Below are 20,000 nucleotides of genomic sequence, written 5' to 3'. Positions count from 1 at the left end.
ATGCGCCCTGAGAGCCAATCCCCTTTCCAATGCGCAGTCACTTAAGATTTTGTTCCCAGGGCCTCTCATTCTCCCGTCAATCCGAGCGAGAGATGATAAAAAGATCCACTGATTATCGTTATTGCAAAGCGATTTTGGGTTTCACTGTTTTTGTTTTTTGTTTTTTAACTGGTGGATACACCACTTCCACATTTCCCATAATGCACCTCATTCCCCCCCCTCCCCACCCCTACCCCAAATTTGCATAACCTTTGTTTTTTATTTCTCCTGGTTATTACAGCCGTCCCAAGAAAGAAATTGAAAACAACGCTTGTGCAAAATTTTGGGGGCAAATAATAAGGTGCATTATGGGAAATGTGGAAACAAAATGTGGAAATGTGATACAAACTTAGTCCCAGGGAATCTCAGTCACTCTTCTCTTTGCGGTGGTCCTGGGAACGACGGTGGGACGGGAGCTGTGATTGGACAACTAATTCAAGAGACAAAATTTAAAGTTCTTTAGATGTTCGATTAGTCGTTCCATATTGGCAGCCGGCGTTTACATTAATTATGGAAGCTAGTGAACTAGAATGCTGTTTGACGGTAGAAAGCCTAAATGCAAATGGAATAGTCACAAAACGACGAACGTACAAAAACATAACAGTCGTAATTGGCAGGGATGAATTTCGTGACATCGCGCTGCGAATTGTAAGCACCAAATCACCGCTTGGTAAAACCTTCCTCTTGAAAGAAATAAGCATTCACAAACGCTTTTTACAGGAAGGGAAGGCGTCGATCAAGCTTTTAAAGCAAAAACTACAATTAATGATCTCCAACTGCCCTCCAAATCAGCTGGGGGCTTTTCTAAAGTGCTTATCTTTAAAACTTGCTCAAAGCAAGCAAACTGGACTGGCTAGCAACAGGCGAAGACTCCTAAGCGAAAAACCTCGTTCATTTGAAAACGTAAGCCCTTTAACAGACAAGGATTTTACTAGTCCCACGGGCTGCAAGAAACGACCTCTGGACGAAAATAATGGAAGAACTCCGAAACGAATAAAGACAGGGAAAGAAAACTTGGCGGGTGATGTAGATGGTATTAAAAATGGAGCTCCGAGGAGACGCCTCAATTGTCTGAGTTCCTTTCAAACGAACTTTACAGCAGAACAAATGGCAGTTCTCAATGCTGTAAAATCAGGAAGGAGCGTGTTTTTTACTGGAAGCGCAGGAACCGGGAAATCTTACCTCTTAAAGCGTTTGATAACTATGCTACTACCACAAAGTACGTTTGTAACAGCAAGCACTGGAGCTGCGGCTTGTCACATTGGTGGAACAACATTGCACGCTTTTGCAGGTATGTTTACATTCTCCTCGCTATTAAACCTCGCGTTTGTAATACTGCACGTGCAATCTGTAAGAATGGTGCATGTAGAAAACACTTGTCTAATCAGATTAAAAAAATTAAGGCTTGTGCCACTGTGTCGGTCAACTTCCATGTCTGGAAATGCTTTATATCAATAGACCTGTATTAATCTGAATTCAATTTACAGTCAACTCTCTCTAAGATGGACACCTTTGCGAGCATCACTTAGTGTCCATCTTCGAGAGATGTCCGTTTCATAGAGAGTCAAATAAAGGGAGTAAAGAAAGGCATGGACCAACTCTAGGTGTCCATTTTACAGAGGTGTCCATCATAGAGGTGTCCGTTTAGAGAGTCGACTGTATTATTCAAATTAGTTTAGGACACAATGAACTCTCTAAGACCCTGTCCTCACAAATCTGGGAATTTTGAAACTGCCTATTTTTTATTACCCACATTGGTATGACTAGGATGTTTGAAACCATTCTGGAGAGCGGTTAATGAAAGGTCGATTAATATAGAAAAAAATATCATATGTGGTTCCAAAAATATCTTCATTAATGTGGATTTATAATTCGTTATTTTTGGGTAAAATAACTATATTTTCTTATCCTGTTCAGGTATTGGAAGTGGCAGTGCACCTCTTGCACAATGTATTGAACTGGCTCTACGCCCAGGGCGGGCTCAGCAATGGAGACGCTGTAAATACTTGATCATTGATGAAATCTCTATGGTAGATTCTAACTTCTTTGACAAGCTTGAGGCTGTAGCCCGAGCTGTCAGAAAAAAGGAGATTCCTTTTGGTGGAATTCAGTTGATTTTGTCTGGGGATTTTTTGCAGCTACCCCCTGTGGTAAAACAAGCTGAAAAGAAAAAGTTTTGTTTCCAGGTAAGAAAAAGGAGGAGAACAGTCCTAAATGCATAACTGTGCTTGGAATTGAAGCATTGGCATTTGAATCACTGGCGGTGAGCAAAAGCATCGGCCACATTGCTTGTAGAAGGTGGAAGTCTGCTTTTTTTTCATTATCTTATGCTGACCTCTTCCACGAGTCTTTATATTTAGTAACTTGTGTACAGTTAGCTACTTCTTTTTGTTTTAGTAATCTAATAATACATTACTATATTGTGTACCCGGGGATTGTGTTGTTCATGACTTTGAAAAAAGATATTTTTTTCACCTAAAAGGCAGACTGCTGGAATGACTGTGTTCATACAACCATTGAGCTAAAGAAGGTTTACAGACAAAAAGATCCTCTGTTTATCTCCATTCTACAGAATGTCCGGGTTGGAAGGTAACTGACTCATTCTGACAAAATAGTGATATTAATGGTCATATTATTGAGGGCTGCATTTTTTTTTATTCTTGTGCTGTCTTGGCCTCTGATGTTTAATAACATAGTTATGATTTATTCTTCAGTTGCCCTGATGCACTTGTCCAAAAGTTAAACAACACAAAGAACCAAGTGATAGAACAGGAAGGAATATTAGCTACAAAGCTTTGCACTCACAAAGAGAATGTCAATCAGATTAATGAGATCCACCTGTCAAGATTACCTGATGAGAAGAGAGTGTTTCAAGCCATGGACAGTGACAGCTCAATGTGCACCATGCTGGACAGTCAAGTCCCTGTTGGACAGACACTGGAGTTGAAAGAGGGTGCACAGGTAAGATCATACAACAATGTGTATTGATGTGTATGTCCAGCAACATTCTGCTGGGGATGGAACAAAAATCTTATGTAAAATTATACAGAACATTATTATTATATGCATAATTTCCTCTCAGAATTAGAACTTGGTTATAGGCTGGGGTAAGATAGCCCTGGGTTAGTACAAAATTTGAATTCAGAGATGAGGCTTTAAGCAAACACCCTTTGACCACAATTTGTTGATTGGATGCTCTAAAAAGAATACAGCTTCCAATTAAAAACCAAATCACAATATTTATTTATAATAATTTAAGTAAATTAACACAGTTTTAACTCTCTCTATAAAATTAGGTCATGTTGGCCAAAAACTTGAATGTATCCAAAGGACTTGTTAATGGTGCCCGTGGGATAATCAAATGCTTTGATTCAGGATCTGCTGGTATGCTATTTTGCCTACGATGCAATTCCTAATGACTAAACATGCATCCATGATAGATATATCCAAGTAAAAAGAGTAAGGAAAATAATCATAATAATAAACTGATGTAAGCCCATTAATCTTTTTATTCCAAGTATGGTGAAATGCTTTCCATTCAAACTGTTAAGAATCCTGCATTGAAAAAAATTAATATCATGCTATGGTACTATTACCGGATAAAATGGCAGAACTTTCACATAGAGATATTTATTTCTATGGTTTTTAGAAAAAGAAATTTGAATTTTTTGGTACATTTTTCTTTTCGCCACTGTTAAGAGTAGAGGAAAGAAATAAGCAATAATAAAACCTTCTCCACAACCTCCTGTGTCACCTTCAGAACAAAGGGAAATGACAGTTGTGAGGGGATTTTCTGTTATTAAAAGAGTGTATTAAACTATGTGCTAGGGAAGACAAAAGTGACTGATGTAATGTATGAAAAATAAAAAAACTTCTTAATGGTGGTATTTTTCAGTCTGCTCTATAATGCACTTGTCTGTTATTGAAGTTGTGTTGTATGTCATGTTAGGTTACCCAGTGGTGAAGTTCATGTCTGGTTCAGAGCAGGTCATTGGACCTGAGAAATGGGTGGTGAAAACAGCTGGAGGGGGGACAGTCACTCGACGACAGCTGCCACTCAAACTAGCCTGGGCAGTGTCCATACATAAAAGCCAGGTAAGGTGAAGAAGGTGTTGCACTGTCCTAAACAAATCAGGGAATTTGGGGTAAAACCCTAACTCAAGTTTGCTAAGTCTGTTAGTACCCACTGTTTTGTAGCCTCAGAAAACATGCCGACATCTCACAATGCCACCGCTTATTTCCCTGCAAAATAACACCTGAAGAACAAGAGTTATAGAAATTTCATACTGGTGAAATGTCACTACTCAGATCTGGGTAATGCTTCTGATTAATCACGCTGATGCTTCAACCAATCAGAAGCACTACCCAATCTGGGTAATGACACATCATCAGTATGGAATTTCTGCGCTTGTTGCTCAGGCATCATTTCACAGGAGAACCAGTGGTAGCTTTGCAAAATGTTGGCTGTTTTCTCAGTCTAAGTGAATTGTGGCTGCTAGTTAGGTAAGCTTGATGACTTCTTTACTGCACTGTTTTAGGGTATGACATTGGACTGTGTTGAAATCTCATTGTCAAGAGTATTTGAGTATGGACAAGCATATGTCGCCCTTTCACGAGCAAGAAGCTTGCAAGGGCTCAGAGTTCTGGACTTTGACAGCAAGTGTGTGCGAGCTCATCCTGATGTCCTACGTTATTATGCACGGTTACAGAGAGATACAAAATTGATGCAATGCAATTTTCAGAATGAAGATAAAGAGAACATCAGCCCTTCGTAGAAAAAATCCTGCCAAGGACCTGAAATAGTACCAGTAATAATCTTTTAACACCATCACCCACTGAAATGTGGTTTAAGTTACCACCTGAAAGTCTCAGAGTCAAAGAAAATCCTGAACACTGTTTTGAAACAGTTGAAATGATACTGTTTTAATTTCAACAGATTTAGCATTTTAGTAATTATTTTTTCTATCCCATTTTAGAATGAACGTTATTACATTGAATTCATATTTTACTGGTAATATATTTTCAAGGAAATATGTCAACTTCAGACAATACATTGTACAGATTATGTCGTGGATTATGTTGTAATAAAGTTACTTTACCCACAAGTCATTTCTAAGAGTGTTCGTAACGGTAATTTAACTGACTTTCATCTTTCAATGTAAATCATGAAATTAATGCCAAAATTATTTCCCCACTGGTAATCAAATGATGATGCTGCACTAACTCTACCTGTATCCATTCTTAGATGTCAAACCAGTGCATTCCAATAACATACAGCCTTGGGACCTAACACTAATAATAATTTATTTGATTTATGATACAGCTGTACTAGGGAAAATCCTTCTAGTTTCCTATTGAAGACACTTGTCAGTCATTGATAGAAATAAAGCACCCATGCGCAGGCTACTGAGAATACAATGACCATTAGAAAACACGTTACAGCCACTGACCATGCTCTTCCAGCCTGTTCTCCATCTGTGACCTGTTAATTAAAAAATAACGACAACAGTGACAGTGAAGAAAGCTTTCAGTATACCATATAACATGAAATATTTCAAATACTAAGCCTAACTGAATATACTTGGACCTCACACTCGGCTATTTTCAGTTAACTAAGTCAAACCTCCGTAATAATAGACACCAAAGGAAAGACCCAAGGTCTGTATTACAGAAGAGAACTGTCTTTATTATAGAGGTACATTGCAGGAAGAAAAATGAAGTTTAGTGTTTTTGTGAGTAAGTGTACTGTCCGTCCGTAATAGAAATGTCTGTAAGGAGAGGTTCTACTAGAAATAGTTCTAAAACAATCTGAATGTATATATGAGCCTGTCTTGTGGGTAGGTGCTTTAGATTCTGACTGTAACTTTGTGGTCAAATGAGAAGAATGATCAACAGATTAATTTTGTAGACTTGGGCTTTCCACAAAAAGCTTTAAAGAAAAATTCCAACTTCTCATTTCATAAAATTCTGAAAATCAAAAATTTAATAGTTCTGAGAGAAAGTCCTGCAAAAGACATTTTATTTAAATGGTAACTATAAATGTTCTTTTGCACCTCAAGGTTACAACTACAATACAAGACTGTATGTATGTAACTGATGTTCAATGTGGAAAAGCAAAAATTATAACCTAGTCAAGAGGATAGGCATCAAACTCCAACAGGAACAAACAACATACAATGTTATGAAGATGTTCTGCAAAGACATCAAAAGAGAACTTCTTGATGACATTTTCTTTTCCAGCCTCACCCAGCACTAAAGAAAGGGATGGATCCTTCACAAACTTTTGCATAGCAAGAGCGAAGGACTCTGCATCGGGATTGCACAAAAACCCTGTCACACCATCTTGAACAGTCTCCAAAGGACCTCCACTATTGACGGCAATGACAGGTCTCTTCATGTACATGGCTTCAATAGGAACAATACCAAAGTGTTCATGACTCGGCGTATAAAGTAAACACGTGCAGCGATTCAGAAGGGTCAGCTTTTGTACATCACTAAATGACCTCACAAATGTCACTTTGGTGGTAAGATGGTACTGGTCTGCAAGTTTGCGAAGTTCAAGATAATGTTCCTTGTTTTCTACAACCCTGTCATCATAGCCACCTGAAATAAACATATGAAATGTTAGAATAAACAAAGTAAAGGCATTTTTATTTTCCTTAGAGTAATACATGTACCTGCATTGAAATAATTGATAAATTGTACAATGAGGTAGGTTGATTACTTCTCTTCCAAAAAGAATAGTGCACAGTAATGTTCTATACTGTAAATCAAAGAATAGAGACCACACCTGCCATAATTAAATGAACATCCTTCCATTCTTGATCAGTGACAACATGCTTAAGCCAGTCCAGTGCCTCTAACGCCAACTTTAAGTTCTTTTTTCTCTCATAACGGTTGATAGACAAGAACACAATCTTTGCTTTAGGTGGTACAAGGTCATCACTCTCATCAGACAAAACTGAGGCATCAAATGATGAAAAATTTAATGAAGGGTACAAGACACGAGGTCGATTGCTGCGTAGACTTGTAAATGTTGATACAAATGTATCTGCAGTGAAATTGCTGTTAACCAGAACAACATCTGCCATACCTTAAGAAAACAAAACAATTAAATAAGAAGAGTTAAAACAAAGAACAGTAAAACTTGGATCATAGTTATTACTAAAAAAAAGGATACAAGGGCACTTAACCTTTGAACATGCAAATTTCACAATATCAGGAGCAAAATAACTACAGTAGAACCCTGCTCTATGGACACCCGGATAATACAAACACAATAGCATGTCCCCCTAACCGGGTTCCACAATCCAACAACATGGAGACCTGCGCTGAACATAATACGTATTTAACAATTATTCCTCGAGCCCGAATGGGCTCTTGAGTCAATAGCACATGAGGCCGAAGGCTGAAGGCCGAATGGGCTATTGACTCAGAGGCTGTGAAATAAAAAGTAAAATCCAACTAGCTGGTCAAAAATATCGAGACAAAACAACTTTAGCTGGTTAAAGCTAGACTTTAATCCTTTTTTGCTGCCAAAAAGCCTGCGCTTTCACTACTAGTGGGCTATAACATATAGCCTAGTAGTAACTCAACCAATCAGAACGCAGCATTGATGATAGACCACTAGTTGGAGTTTACTAAAAAGAACTATCCTGAGGTTGGTGGGGATCTCCCTTATAAAACTGATTGTGCTTGTACCAAAAGTCAAACCATTGAGTAACATCAAAATAGTTCCAATATTTTTTTGGCTCCATATCTTTTGCAAGTTCCCAAAAAGTACCACAGCGACGATTACCCGCCATTTTTATTTTAAAGGGAGTATTCCCTAGGAAGTAGCTAGACTGCCCCCCTCCCCGCATACGTGCACATAAATTCCAGAAACATACCAGTAGTAACTTCCTCTAGCCAATCCAAAGGAGCACGATACAACTTTTTCAGGAAACTCTTCCGTTGAGTTAAAAGCATATCCGGAAAATGGCAGTAAAAGACCACAAGCGCTTTGCTGAGTTTTAAAACCGGTACGCACACAGACACTTGATCACAAATGATGACGTCCGTTCGCCATGAAGAGAAAAAGATAAGATAAATAGCCACATAAATCATTCTTAGGTAAGCCCAAAAAGCATAGAAGCATCCAAAAAAGTGTCTAGGAAGCCAGTCTCCAACACTAGTAACATTTAAGGACCCATTTCTCGTTTCTTCGAAGCAGTGCGATTTATCATGGTGTGAGGTAAAATAGTGAACTTCGTGTCCACGCGATTTCAAGGCTAAACCAGCGTCCACTACAAGACGCTCTGCTCCTCCAATTCCAAGATCAGGATGAATGAATGCCACCCGAACCATTGCAGAGGCTGAGACTAACCTTTCAGACTTACAAAAATAAAAGATTTCCCAAGCTGATTGCAAGATCACTCGAGAGAGGAATTTATGCACGCGAACTTGAGGCTGACCGTGAGGATCTGGGAAAGAAACCAACACAAAATGGCGGCGCACAGATAGTTTTGGTCATCTTCTGCATCATTCGAAAGAATATTGTTTCTCGGCAGTCCTAAATACTTTCCCATAAGATCCTATACTTTTAAATATCTATTGGTAGTTATTACACCCGATAGATTACCAACATGAGTGATGTCCGAGACATTTTGGAGTTAGAGCAAGGCGCTTCTGTTCCAAGCAAAGAAGCTATTGTTGGAGGAAACAAGGTAATGAACGCACCTCAGGTGACGTATAAACGTTTCTGATTGTGGGGATAAATTACTAGTACTTCGTATTATCTTATGCAGTGAAGAATTGCAAGTTATTTAATTCTGCTGTTTGTTTTAGTTTCTCTACAATTACACGTAATTCAGTGATAATTTTATTGATTTTACAGGCAAGAAAGTTAAGAAGGGCAAACGAATCAAGCTTCAAACGTCCAGAGGGAATGCACCGAGAGCTGTATGCTTTGTTGTACAGTGATAGCAGGTTAGAGCCGTGAACAATTCAGTCTACAGACTGTTGTCAAATTTAATATCAGTACACCCAGCTAATCAATTAATTTTAAAACACTACAGTATGTGGTCCTTGGTCCGCGTCTAAAAGTCATAAACTTGAATATCTTACCCGAATCTTCACGTAACAAGGTGAAATACTCGCTGAAGATAGGTTTTATGTTCTTCTCGATAATCCTGAAGTTTCAAGTTCCAGACTTAAATATTTTGCTTGGAGTTCGCGAAAAAAGGCGACCATTTTCGATGGTCCTTGGTCCGCGAAAGTGATCCTTAGTCCACGTCTCAGGTAAGCAGCACGAAAAAAACGTTAAAATTGTTATAGTTTCCACAGGAAAATGTCCTTTTCACAAATTTCATGTATTTTTTTTTCATTTCTTGATGCAATTAAGCTTAAGTCTTTTTTCAGAAGATGTTGTGAGTATAAAAGAATCTGCTCTTCTTTCAAAGACTTCAGACAACAGTCTCCTCGAGTCTCCCACACGTGCGTCGCGAGCGGTTTTCAGGGGGGTCGAAAATAATTACCAAAAACTCTGTATGTATTCGAGGTATTAAAAAAAGAGAACTTGTAGACATGTATAGGGACGATTTTCCAAACATTCTTCGAAAACAAGGGCCGTCGCTTTTTATTTTGCAAAGTTTTATTCAACCAGGTCATACGTCGCAGACCAAGGACTGCTAAGCGAAATTTGGTGATATTTTTCAAGAGTCGATAAAACAAAAATTTCAGAGTCTACAGCAATATGCTTCCAACAGCAGAAAAAAGTGGATCTGAAAACCTGTTCTTTAAAAAGGCACGTCTTCCCGTTGTGTTTTATTCATTCGCAGGCTAAGTAAACATGACCATGTAATTTACGGTGCAGCAAAAATCTAAACTTCAAGAAAGACAAATAAACCTACCTGTCAACAAACTTTAATTTCGCGCCTTCACCCACAGCAAGAAAGCCGAAACTTCGTTATATGAAAGAATGCTAACCAGTAAATCACGATATCTTTCATTATTCAACGTATTTTTTGTCTCGACGAAATATTTTATCATTTTCGGAGAAGGCGCGGACCAAGGGCATCGCGGACTTGCGCGGACCAAGGACCACATACTGTAGATGTCGAGTACAACGAACAATGTTAATGGCCACCTAAATACAATCCTAAGTGGCTAATCATTGGGTGATCAATTGGAATAGCTCAAATCGTTTAGGGTAGTCTTATAATCCAAAATGTTGTAATTTGTCAGTTTGGCAGACTTGTTGTAAGTGGGCTTGTTGCAAGTGGATAGCAAATTGCGATTACAAAATTACCATACCAGGTCAGCGTTGTATGATCCCAGTCAATCCAATTTGCACCTGTTTGTATGTGATCAGGTTTGAAAATTAATGATTGTTTATGGAGAGTTACAAGTAAAAACCAGGGGTTTCAAAAATATTTATATTAGGTGGGTAGATTAATTAGAAGGGCCAAAGGCCCTTCATTTGTAGGGGGGTCTGGGGACATCCTCCCCTGGAAAATTTTTAACTTTAGCACTCTTGGAGATGCATTTTGCTTTATTCTGGAGCAAAATTTGAGGCTTCTCTCCATTTTATTTAAAACAGTGATCTATTTTCAAAAAATCTTAAACAAAAATTAGCATGAATGCCTGGACTGACCTGTATTTTATTTTTCAATCAACGCATTTTTTGTCAGACAAAATGTGTACTCTAAATATTGTTTATTTCTGCTGCAAAATTGTGCTTTTCAATAAGTAACTGACAGTTATTTTTACAGCTTAACAAATGGCAAACAGTTTTCACAAGTAGAGTTCAGTTGTCTTTTTCATCTTTACTTTCAAAAGATGAATCATCTGAATCATGATCGCAATATTAGCGTGCAAAAAATAGGAAATTGATTTACAAAGTCTAGTCGTACAAAAATACTCTTTTCTTTCTTCTGTAACTAACCTTCTAAAGGATTGATCTGCTTTGATTTCTTTTGTTGAGGTTCATGACCAAAATGTGCAAGTAACGAACGCAATTGCCTTTTGTACTCCATTACTATTCATGAGCTTAAACCCAGTCTCGCTTGATCACAAGTAGGGTATGGGCCTGGCACATTTTGTTCTGTTTGATTGTTATGTTTTTCGACTTTTTTTATTCGCATAGTGTTATTACTTTAACTCACATTTACACCTCAGATGGGCAGGACTACATTTTAAACCTTTTAATTACTTTTATATTTCGAGATTGTGGGGTTTTCCTTCATGAAATGACTTTTAAGTAGTGATGACCTTTATCAGGCACTTTATCATCCTCCATCACACGATCTTCAGGCAGGTATTCAGTTTGTCACAGGCGGGTAGTTCTACCCGCTAACCGGCCATTATTGAAACCCCCTGAAAACAGTTCGACAAAATTAATGTTGACGTGTTAGTTAAAAAGCGATTGACAGAAGGTATGTTCTCTGTGTAGGGATTCCCCACCCCTTTCGTCAACAGATACAAGTCATGGATATAAACAGATGAAAGCAAAGCTAGGCAGACGACATGTCAGAGCTTGGAAGTGGGTGCCTTTTACCAACCCAGCTCGCACAGATGGCGCAGTGTTGTATCACTGGAGAAGAGCAGCAGATGAAGGAAAAGATTATCCATTTGCTAGGTTTAACAAGGTAGGGTTGACCTTGACTCAGGGTTTTCAATAAGATTTTAAGTAGGTGGCAAAAGTTTTGGAGTAGGTGGAGAGGGAAAAAACTTCCAGCAAAGGCTTGAGTTTCTGGAAAATTTTTGAAATCTGGGCCTCCTAGAATACATTTCCAGCATTCTGGGGCAAAAATTAGAGTGTTTGAACAGAACACAGACATCATTAAATTTTGGCTTTTTTATTCAGTGACAGCACATGAATACTTTATTTAAACTGGATTAAAAAGAAAAAAAAGTAGGCGGCAAGTTCATGTAAAATAGCCGGCAAACTTCGCCGGCCACCGGCTCTTATAATTGAAAACCCTGTGACTGCGTGCAATAATGACTGTAATATTACAGTCGACTGTCTGCCTTACAATTGTATCTGCTGAGAGGGAGTAGACTGTTTTATTTTAAAAAAAATGATTATTAGATTGCAATCATCAATCATCAATCTATAAACACTGAGTGAGGGTCAAGTAGGCTGTCTCATAGAAGTTGCCAGCTTATTAATAGAGCTTTGGCGAAAGTTGGTACAAGCAGTGTCAGGGATACTCTGGAAGCAGAGGCCCTTCAATCATCCTGACTTACAGTGCTGTTTCTAGGGAATTCTAGGAAGTGATGTTGGAAGTGATATTTAGATACCGATCAACATTATTTCTTATTACAGAAAGTTAAGTTACAGTTACTATGAACTTTGACATCTGTCTATAGAGCAGAGGATAGCCATAGACATTTGATAATTCTTTTTCTTTTTTTTACAGAAAGTTGATGTTCCAAGTTATACAGATGAAGAATACCAGGTTTGACTCAAACAAACTAGGATTCCCAAAATAGGTTCCTTGTTGCTTGGGTAAATTTCCTTTTCTGGAATAAAAGATGAAAATGTTAATATAAAATGAAACGTGTAAGTGTCTTGAGACTGCCAATTGACATTGTACTTGCAGGTACACCTTTGTCTCACTTGCATTGTGCTTACAATGAACCTACAGCATAAATTCTGTCATAAAGTACCTTCCTCTGTTGTTGGTTTCATTCTGTTGATGCATTAATGTTTAGTCTCATCTAGGCTCATTACTTTAGTTTCATTTACATGTAGCCTCAAAGTTACCCCAAGCCTGTAAACTGTAATATCAGCATGCATATTCTCCATGCCCTATTCTTTTTTTTTTCTTGTGCTGTTGAGGAGAATTTATTCTATGATTAAGATTCTTTTTACTTTGTCATTGTGTCCTCAGAACCATTTTTATTTGATTAATCAGTGAGTTGAAAATGGGACATTAGAGAGATTAAGATTCATGTTTACTGCAAACGTCAATTGTCAGACTCAAGTTGAGAATTTCTCAAAATAGCAAATAAGCAGATAAAAACAGTCCCAAACAATTCCTGTGGTTAAAACTGGCATAACACTACTTATTTTTGTGTAGAAGCAATAAAGAGTAAACCGAAAATAAGGGGAAAACTTGGTCACGCGGTAGAAATTCACGTCTTAATCTCTCTATTATGTGCGACACTTACTCCTAGGGTTCAATGATTAAACATAAATTTTTCAAATTGAACAGATGTGTCTCCATGATGGACCCCCCTCAACATGGACACGAAGTGAGACTGATCACTTGTTTGATCTTTGCAGGTGAAAACAAATGAAATATTACTTTGATATGGAAACATTAAGGGCAGTTTTTTTATACAACACTGATATAAACAGTTGTTAAGATCTAGAAGCAAAACTCCTAGCTCTGTAAATGTTGCATCTGGTTGATTGCCAGCCAAACAATTCAGTATGTTCTATTAATTTCTTTTCTTTTTTTTGTTTTCCTTCAGACGATTTGATCTTCGTTTTATAGTGATACATGACCGGTTTGACAAGGAACAGTATCAGGTATTTTTACTGAAATTATAGACTGTTAATCTCTTTCATTGTAAGTGTTTTACGCTTTTGCACTTTATTTTCCTTTACAATCCATTTAGTAACCTTTGTTGGAATTGCACAGAACAGCAATATTACATTGATTGACATTGACATTGACATTGATTTGAACTGCATAACTTATATTCTTGCTGCAGGCTAGAACCATTGAAGAATTAAAGGACCGCTATTATAGCTGTGTTACAAAACTTCTTAAGGTAACTTGGGATCAGAGTCTAAAAATGTAATTACAAAGGGCAGCAATCGCAAGCTCTCAAATAAACCACAGGAGACCCAGTCTAGTAGTATGTGAAGCATCTAGGAGAAATGCTAATCCTGGTATTGAATGCTATTGTATTGCAGGTTTGCACATTATTTTATCAGCTTTCTGTAACAAAGATTGATATGGAGCATATCTTCTTTCTGGATGGGATACTGGACCATCCCCAAATTTTTCTCTCTCCCCAGCATTTTAAAGAAAACATTACACTAATATAATACAGTTTTTATTTTGGAATCAAATTTTTAGCAATAAAAACTTCATGGACAATTTATTGTTCCTGTAGGCAAGAGCTCCACCTGGGCAAGAAGCACAAAACTTACCGTCAGCATACGACAGCCAACATGAAACAGAAAGAAAAAGACAACTTTTAAAGTTGTTTAACCGTACACAAGAACAGGTAAATTTACAGCAATTTATTTTTTTTGTTATAGTGGAAGTTTAGGATTAGCCACATCTTTGTTCTTACTGTATTTTAATGTTACTTGTAATGTTTTAGATGAATACTTCAGACACATTGCAAAATGAATGGATTTAGGTTGTCTTCATGCCTTTTTCCTTCTGTTCTATGTGATTTATGTTTTGTGTAAGAAGTTTTAACCAGTGGTAATGTGTTCCTAGAAAAACAATAATTATCCATACCTACAATGTACAACATGGAGGGTCATTGCCAATTCTATGAGTGAGGAAGGGTCTTCAAGTTCTAAATTTTTAAACGAAAGTATGAATCTGAACTGGAATTTCCAAAGGGGAGGGGGGTTCAAACCAATATCTGGAGCATTGATTTTTCTGAAACAAATTTTTTTAGGTCCAAGAAGAGGAAATGCTTGTTGCGGAACTGAGGAAAATTGAAATGCGTAAGAGAGAGAGGGAGAAGAAACAGCAAGATCTACAAAAACTTATCACAGCTGCTGAAAATCAGGCTGACTCGTACAGATTAAAGTAAGCTAAGTGTTTTTGGTCATTCTAAAGTCAAATTGAAGTGAGATAAACATTTGCTTTAAATGTTATTTACGCTCTGTTTACTTTCTAATTTGCTTTTGTACAGAAGTGTTGTTTGCTCACTCTTTTTTTCCCATTCCCCTCAATATTCTTGTTTTGTAAGCTATTATCACAGTTTAAGGAAACCAGTAGGATTATGGTGCATTTTGTTGAGTCAACCAACTTTATTTTTCAGGAGAGACAAGAAACCCATCAAAAAGAAGCCAACCAAGAAGAAAGGAGAACTACCAGACAAACCAACTAAGGTGACTACGGTACCTCAAGATTGTTAACAAAAATAACTATTATTTTAATGTTCTTGATGATGTTTTCTGCATATTCCTACTGCTCATACAACCTGTATTCAGCAAGTAGATAATAACAAATGCGAAAAATGTTTTGAGGACATACTGTGACTGAACTCCAGTCCATTGCAGCAAATCATGGAAACTAACATTACAACATAAATGTGTTCTGGGATATTACATTATGTAAATCATGACTTCTGTTAATTGTTTTGCAGGCTGAATCATCTGGAGTCAAATTTCCCGAGAGTAAGGGGGCTGGTGTGTACCTACGCAGTAGCAGGGTAAGAAAATACTTATTGCAGTACCTCTCATCTTACCTAGAAGAATGGAAGGGGGACGGGGGACGGGGGGGGGGGGGGGGGGGGTGGTGCACTCCTCCTCCTGACTTTGTGATAGTAGGGAGCTTAAGCAACAATGGCGGCAATGGCTACAAAAATGTTACTTCAAAGGTTAATTCGTTCTGCTTCAAACTTAACCTCACTTATTCCATCAGCATCTCATTCAATTCAGCAAATAATGGCGCATTTTTCTGGAGTTGAATTCTAAAGGACTATATTGAAGTTCAGAGGAAGAAAAAGGAAATTGCTGTCGTGTGTTCCCATCCTCCATAAAACGTGAAATTAGGCATTTTCACGTTGTAGTCATGCAAGGACAGCAAAGAAATGTACAAAAACACGTGATGCACATGCAGAGTTGTTGTTTTGCTAATCTAAGGCTACTGTTTTTTTGCCGCTCTCGTTGTCATTGCCATTGCTGTCGTCGTTGGTTAAGCTGCCTAGTATCTAGCATGAGAAAACTACCAACATTTCATTACGCCACTGATGGTATCCCTGCAAAATGACATCTGAGGAACGAGCACAGAAATTCCATAATGATGATGTGTGACTACCCTGATCTGGGTAGTGCTTCTGATTGGTCGAAAATTGGCTTCAACCAATCAGAAGAACTTTTCAGATCTGGATTTCTGCACTCATTCCTCAGATGTTGTTTCACAGGGAAACCATTGGTGATATTGAGAGACTGATGCACAAGTGCAAGTATGTTTAAATGGGTTGCTATGGTAGAATTCTTGCTAGAAGGGATGGGGAAAGGGGTGTTGGCATTGTAATGCTGTCACAGAAATGATTCTATCTTCCTAATGGATTCTACAGCCTTTCTTGCAAGCAAGGCTCAGTTTAAATGTTTTGGTTCTGGAACCTTACTGTAGTGTCTATCTGTCTGTTGTTCTTTTCAGATGAAGATGCCAGGATCTGTTGGAACCAAAAAAGCTAAGGCTGTTGAACAACTACTTGAAGAGTTAGGAGTTGGTGAGTGATTGATTCCAAAATGTGCTTAAGGAGAAAATAATATTCTACTTCTCTCTGTAATCTCTCTAATAAGCCTCCTCCCAAATCTTCTCAGCCCCCTCTTGAACTGTCTTAATCACATTGTATTTTATTAAGCCTCTCCCCCCGTCTCATCAGGGTTGGTAAAAGTAGCCGGCTGCCGGCAAAAATTGGATGGATTTTTTGAAATAAAATATCCTGGGACTGGCTGCTTACTTTGACAACTCAGCCGTCTACTTCAAAACTTTCTGACAACCCTGTCTCACAAGTCCCCCTCGTCAATAAGCCCCTCCTAAAAAACGGCTTGTTAAAATGAGCCCCGGAGAGGTTGCACTATATTTATTTGCACATACAAACACTGTCTTGTTTTCTTGTCAGATCTTATGCCAATGCCAACTGAACAGATATGCCATCAGTTTAATGAATTGAGGTTAGTACCTTATTAATAATTATCATAATATTACAACATAAATTGAGAGAAGTATTACAGCCTATCTTCTTATTTTTTAGTTAATATCCATCATCATTAACAGAGATTACAATTTTAAGGCAATTTAAAGTAAATGAAACCAACCACATGTTTATTATTTTTTATAAAGGACAGGAATCTCTATGCTGCTGTTGATGAAAAGGGTGATAATGATGAAATTGACGATAATAGTTATGATAATTATTGCTGATGATAAATATCACTTTTTGCTCCCAGGAATGAGATGATTCTGCTTTATGACTTAAAGCAGGCAGCTGGAAACTGTGAATTTGAAATCCAGTCACTGAAGTAAGTGTGACAGAGTATCATTACTTTACCTGCTCTGTTTAAACCCTGAGACTTGCTATGCCATCATTCTTATAAAATCTCCAAACAATTTTGTTACTGCCAGAAAAAAAAAAACATTAATTTTTGCATCATTTAATCTGAAGTCTGTTGACGAAATCTTCTCAATGGAAACTCAGAGCTGAACAGCCCTCTCCTGTGGCACTGTACTGATTATTATGCTCCACAAGGTGTTTTTTGATTGAAATCCTGGAGTGTGACCTTTCAAATGAAAGCTACCGAGCAGTACTTTCTTGTGGTACTTATCATTGTGCTGTTCACGGTGGCTTTAGTGTTTGAGTCTGTGGGTGAAATTCCAAAGTGTGACCATTTGCATGAAAGCTTTTGTGAAGCACTCTCCTGGGGTATTGTGTATTACTCTCAATTAATCCCCAGCAAAGATTATTTCTTCTGTGAATAATCCAAGTCACTTTTTTCAACACGACATAAAATTTTTGTAACTCTAATATTAATTTATTCCTTTTTCCTGCAGACATCGTCTTGAAGCCTTAGGAAAAGACATATCTACTATAAATGGTAAATTGATGTTTATCCGTGTTGATCCAGTTGGTTGAATCAATGTCTTGCTTTGAGTATTTTGGTGGGCAGTTTAAAGCCAATTGATTTTGTGAAAACATGAAAATGGCCAGAAATTAGTGGAACCAGGTTAATAAAATGTAAATTACTTGATATACTGTAGTCACAAAGAAGGCTTTTTTTAGCCTGGTGTTACTGGTCACTGGGGCACCCACTGAGTTTTGAACAAAACTGTGATGTTTAAATTCCAACAATTACAGTGTAGCTTCTCCTTGAGTAATCACCACAATCATAGTAATAAAAAATTTAAATCACCTTTCATTTCAATTCAGCCCTGTAGCCTTTGGTTTTTGTATCTTTACATTTATCTTCATCCTTTGATAGCAGATTTCTCTTTTTCTTTGTAGTTCCTGTTGAAGCTGTTTCCATTGTTCCTAAAGTGGTTAGTATTTTTCTTTCCAATCAGTTTTGTTGTTGTTGTTGTTATAAACTTGAGCTACAAAAAACCCAGTGGCCATTTCAAATGTGAGACGAAGTTCTTTTCTGAAATTTAAATAAGTTGTCATGAAAAACGATCATTTATAAAGAAACCGTTCGTCACCTTAGTGTTGATTTTCCAGATAAAGTGCAGAAAATCCTTGGCCACGCCTATATTATAAACAGAAAATCTGTATGAAATTCAACTCTTGAAAGCCAATAATTTCTATGCAGCTATTTTACAAAAAGTTGTTGTCAATCTTGGCACATATTCTTCACAGTGTATACCATATGAGATGATAGACATGACTCAACCAATCAGTTTAGTTTCTCTCTCTGATTCCCCACTCATTTATTTATTAAGTGTTTTTGTTACATTTAGCAGGTCACATCTACCTCCTCGACACCTTTAATAGATGCAGTAACCCCTTCGCCAGGAACTCCAAATGCAGTAAGTTAAATCTGAACTATGTGTTAGCCAATATGCTTTAGTTACATGTAGCTACAGTGAAAGCTGCACCACTTCCTTCCCTTTAAAACATCCCTACTTAAGTCTTAATGCTGCATAACATGGCAGTTTATGCCTCCCGCTGCATTATAGCTTCTCTAATTTATAAATACTTAAACAGGACCTTTACTCTTACTGACATTTATTCCTTAAAAAGAGTTTGGTTCCTTTTACTTCTACTCTCATGTTCTACTATGCTGTCACATCAAAAAGGAATAAATAAAATGAAATAAAAATAATAATAAAATGGAAAGTTCAATAAAACAGCTTTAAGACCTTTGCTTACATAAAAATTAAATTTTAAGTAGCTCTCAGCTCTTATCTTGATTGGAATGAGGTTCCAGTCTTGTATAGTTGCGGGAAAGAAAATGAGCAAGTAATATTAGTGACATGTGCTAGGCTGACTATGGGCCAAATAATTTCTGGTCACATGTTTGAATCCGCAATAAGATGGTATTAATAGTGCAGAGTTATCATTGATTTCACAGTACATTGTTCGTAGTCCACTGAATCCGATAACCCATAATCGTTTTCCTTCAACAGAGAAAGAGGAGAACAGCTGCAGCATTTTTGGAACAAAATCCTTTGAAGAAAACTAAAAGACCCTAAACTAACGGTACCCCACACATTGTATGGCTTGCATGTGTACTAAAGCAATTATTTGCAGGGTGGCCAAACATAAAAAAGAGCTTTTGTAAATAAATTAAAAGAATTCATGAATTGAGTCCAATATATTTTGTTCCATCAGTGAAGGCGTCTTTAGGTTAAGTCGATTTATAAATGACCATGGATACTCATTTGAAACGAAAACAATGTTTATTATTATTCTCAATGGTATACACGTTAGGATAACTGATTAAAGCCCCCTGTTAAGGTGCAAACTCTATTCTAACAAACCCCTAGGGTTGTACTGTTTTTCTAACAAACCAATGGGATAATACTACTGATTTTCATGGTGTACATGGTAGGAGATCTTATTAAAGCCCTCTGTTAAGGTGCAAACTCTATTCTAACAAACCCCTAGGGTTGTACTGTTTTTCTAACAAACCAATGGGATAATACTACTAATTTTCATGGTGTACATGGTAGGAGATCTTATTAAAGCCCCCTGTTAAAGTGCAAACTCTATTCTAACAAACCGTCGGGGTTGTAATGTTTTCCTAACAAACCGCAGAGGATAATACT

General features: G+C 37.4%; 3 protein-coding genes across 5 annotated transcripts; 2 read left to right on the top strand and 1 right to left on the bottom strand.

Annotated features, from left to right (window-relative positions):
- The first annotated feature begins 515 nt into the window (after positions 1 to 515).
- On the top strand, positions 516 to 5,073 carry LOC140953544 (ATP-dependent DNA helicase PIF1-like). Its single transcript, XM_073402952.1, has 7 exons — positions 516 to 1,330; positions 1,957 to 2,225; positions 2,522 to 2,628; positions 2,754 to 3,000; positions 3,336 to 3,423; positions 3,989 to 4,134; positions 4,578 to 5,073. Exons 1-7 carry the CDS (start codon positions 550 to 552, stop codon positions 4,812 to 4,814), a joined length of 1,875 nt encoding a protein of 624 aa, XP_073259053.1. The 5' UTR covers positions 516 to 549; the 3' UTR covers positions 4,815 to 5,073.
- Positions 5,074 to 5,089: 16 nt separating this feature from the next.
- LOC140953538 (alpha-1,3/1,6-mannosyltransferase ALG2-like) lies at positions 5,090 to 8,389 on the bottom strand. Of its 2 annotated transcripts, none has more exons than XM_073402944.1 (4): positions 7,929 to 8,389; positions 6,830 to 7,132; positions 6,215 to 6,642; positions 5,090 to 5,521 (listed from the first exon to the last, which is right to left on the bottom strand). In XM_073402944.1, exons 1-4 carry the CDS (start codon positions 8,383 to 8,385, stop codon positions 5,411 to 5,413), a joined length of 1,299 nt encoding a protein of 432 aa, XP_073259045.1. In that variant the 5' UTR covers positions 8,386 to 8,389; the 3' UTR covers positions 5,090 to 5,410. The 2 variants fall into 2 exon arrangements, with proteins under 2 accessions (XP_073259045.1, XP_073259046.1); XM_073402945.1 differs by having other exon boundaries at positions 5,396 to 5,521; positions 6,167 to 6,642.
- Positions 8,390 to 8,525: 136 nt separating this feature from the next.
- LOC140953536 (DNA methyltransferase 1-associated protein 1-like) lies at positions 8,526 to 19,529 on the top strand. Of its 2 annotated transcripts, none has more exons than XM_073402943.1 (18): positions 8,526 to 8,744; positions 8,915 to 9,006; positions 11,471 to 11,666; positions 12,441 to 12,479; positions 13,239 to 13,309; positions 13,501 to 13,558; positions 13,744 to 13,803; positions 14,152 to 14,265; positions 14,674 to 14,807; positions 15,043 to 15,112; positions 15,370 to 15,435; positions 16,389 to 16,461; positions 16,858 to 16,909; positions 17,186 to 17,257; positions 17,787 to 17,830; positions 18,238 to 18,272; positions 18,693 to 18,758; positions 19,359 to 19,529. In XM_073402943.1, the coding sequence occupies exons 1-18, from the start codon at positions 8,664 to 8,666 to the stop codon at positions 19,422 to 19,424; spliced, it is 1,389 nt and encodes a 462-aa protein (XP_073259044.1). In that variant the 5' UTR covers positions 8,526 to 8,663; the 3' UTR covers positions 19,425 to 19,529. The 2 variants fall into 2 exon arrangements, with proteins under 2 accessions (XP_073259044.1, XP_073259043.1); XM_073402942.1 differs by having other exon boundaries at positions 18,690 to 18,758.
- Positions 19,530 to 20,000: the final 471 nt, after the last annotated feature.

This window comes from Porites lutea, chromosome 12 (genome assembly GCF_958299795.1).
Source record: "Porites lutea chromosome 12, jaPorLute2.1, whole genome shotgun sequence".
Lineage (NCBI taxonomy): Eukaryota > Metazoa > Cnidaria > Anthozoa > Scleractinia > Poritidae > Porites > Porites lutea.
This window is presented reverse-complemented; position numbering and strand designations above follow the sequence as displayed.